Source organism: Charadrius vociferus, unplaced genomic scaffold (assembly GCF_000708025.1).
Source record: "Charadrius vociferus isolate BGI_N301 unplaced genomic scaffold, ASM70802v2 scaffold134, whole genome shotgun sequence".
Taxonomy (NCBI): Eukaryota; Metazoa; Chordata; class Aves; order Charadriiformes; family Charadriidae; genus Charadrius; species Charadrius vociferus.
Genome location: NW_009648333.1, coordinates 4,362,455 through 4,364,628, shown reverse-complemented (window position 1 = coordinate 4,364,628; position 2,174 = coordinate 4,362,455). Strand labels below are relative to the sequence as shown.

Sequence of the window (2,174 nt, the reverse complement as noted above, 5' to 3'; positions counted from 1 at the left end):
ATATGTGACTGAAGACCAGAAAAGCCAGTGCTTAACTATTGTTAAACTGGCACATAAACGCTCATACACTATTTCCTATTTTTATTATGAATCCTCAAAAATAGGACATGAAATGTGTCCACCTTTCAATGAAAGTATTTGTGCTAGCATTAAGGATAATGATATTGAATCCTTCATGGAATTATGTGTGTGTATGTATCTATGTCCCTATTTCCAAATATGCTTATTTTCAACAGTAGTCATTTCCTTGAACAATTGATAAATGCTTAACTAATAGCAATTTAATTTTGTGTTAAAAATAAAAAAGGTCTAACAACCAGAAACCACCTGAAACTTTATCCTGAAGTCAAGTAATTAGCATCAGTGACAAAGTAAAAGTATGAAAATGCCACTAACATTTTTCTTACTTTTTTGCATTCCTACTTTGTATAATTTCTCTGGGATTTGTACTATGAGAATAATGTCCTTCCCATTAAAATATATGTGAGGTAAATGGCTTTATTATTTGCCACTTTTTGTTCCACTTAAATTTTTAAGCACCTATCAAACATGTTCATTTGCTTCATAACTTATCACTGAGAGCAAGTACGATTCTCTATAGTAAATTGAAATAAATGGGCTGCAGCAAAGAGTATACAATTAGGCTTCCAGAACAAAAGGGACCTGGGATTAAAAAACAGCTATTGTGCAGTACTGTCAGTCTCTGTAGGCTACTTAAAAATGCACTGGAGACCAATAAGGCCTTGATTGCTTCAGAACTGAGGCTGAGTGTGGCCAGCCCTGCAACGACACCTCCGCTTTAACTCCCATTTCCCTTGGTTATGTCAAGAAAACATGGGATATTACGTATAATCCAGTCCTCAGAGTTTAAGAAAATTAAACACTTGGGATCAAATTCACACATAATGTAAGACCATGAACTTAATAGAATTATACCAAAGATTTTTTTTTTCCTCAGTGTTACATTATTTGGTGGCTCTTTTACATAGTGATTTGTGGATTTATGAAGCAGTTTAGTAGCCCTTACTATTTCACTCTGTAATGTCCAAAAATCTTTCTCCATCCTGTATTTCCAAAATCTGCAATGATTTAACATAATTAATTCAGTTTACTGAGGAAAGAAAGTTCTATCTCTGTGACAACTCCATTTTGAGTTTCTTTGCTGAAACTGTAAACAGGATGCCAACTAATGTCAAATTTGATACTGTTTTTATAAAGTGGGCACTTGTCCACAATGAGCTAGATTGAGGCCACTTACCTAACAGTATTCTCAGGGTAGGAATTTATCTTTAGATGCTATGGCTGATGCCAGATTTTTATTAATAATCATAGACTTTCTTTTGAAATAATAATAATAATAATAAAGACTGACTTCAGAATGTTTCCTGTAAATAAAGCCTGTGGGGCCAAGCTCTATAGGCTGGAATGATTATATTCTAGCATCATGAAGCAAAAAGCATAGCCAAGCCTGAGTGTGCCATACTTCTAGGTGCTGTCCTAACAGCAGAGGTGCTTATAGAGATGTTAGCAACACTCTCTCTTCATTTGAATGATTTTCTTGGCACAGCAGAGGAACAATATACGGGCCTTAAGCTTCTGCTGAAAACTGCAACATTTGCTAAGGAAAAGGAGAATTCTAAGATGAAGCATTGCCCTAGCTGAACTCTGTTCTTGCTTTGCTCAGAGGGTTGCTGGGTGGCCTCGAGTCTGCTATTTAACATCCTTGTGCCTGTTGTCACGTGTGTGAATGGAATACTCTCATACTGCTCTACCTTGGAGAAAGGCATGGGCCTCGGCTGGCTTGCATTTGAAGAGGAACTAAGATTTTTGCATTAACGGTGTTGTATAAATGCCATGTGCTGTAAACTTGTGAGCGAGCACTTCAGTACTAGGATGTGTGGTGTGGATGTGGTCCCCAAACAGCATTTGTGAAGATAAATGTTGTCTGCATGAATGGCGATGCAAAGCACCTGCTGTGGGCAGTAAATTACACCCCAGCCTACTGTTCTGGGGTTTGCGAGTGCCTGCGCTCCCGTGGACCTCAAATGAGGTGGAGAGAGCGTGTCCCCAAAGTACAGTCTTGCCGTCCCAGCCACACATCCATGTCGCCCTGCCCGGACTCTGCCTGCCTGTCCTTCACCCCACAGCCTGCCACAACCGTGCCGCACGTACCG

The 2,174-nt window shown here is 39.1% G+C and overlaps 1 protein-coding gene across 1 annotated transcript in view; it reads left to right on the top strand.

Annotated features, from left to right (window-relative positions):
- The first annotated feature begins 2,102 nt into the window (after positions 1-2,102).
- USP46 (ubiquitin specific peptidase 46) overlaps positions 2,103-2,174 on the top strand; it is a 29,198-nt gene continuing 29,126 nt past the window's right edge. Inside the window, exon 1 of the mRNA XM_009885024.1 lies at positions 2,103-2,168. Coding sequence (XP_009883326.1) covers positions 2,103-2,168 — 66 coding nt within the window. The remainder of the gene's footprint in view (positions 2,169-2,174) is intronic.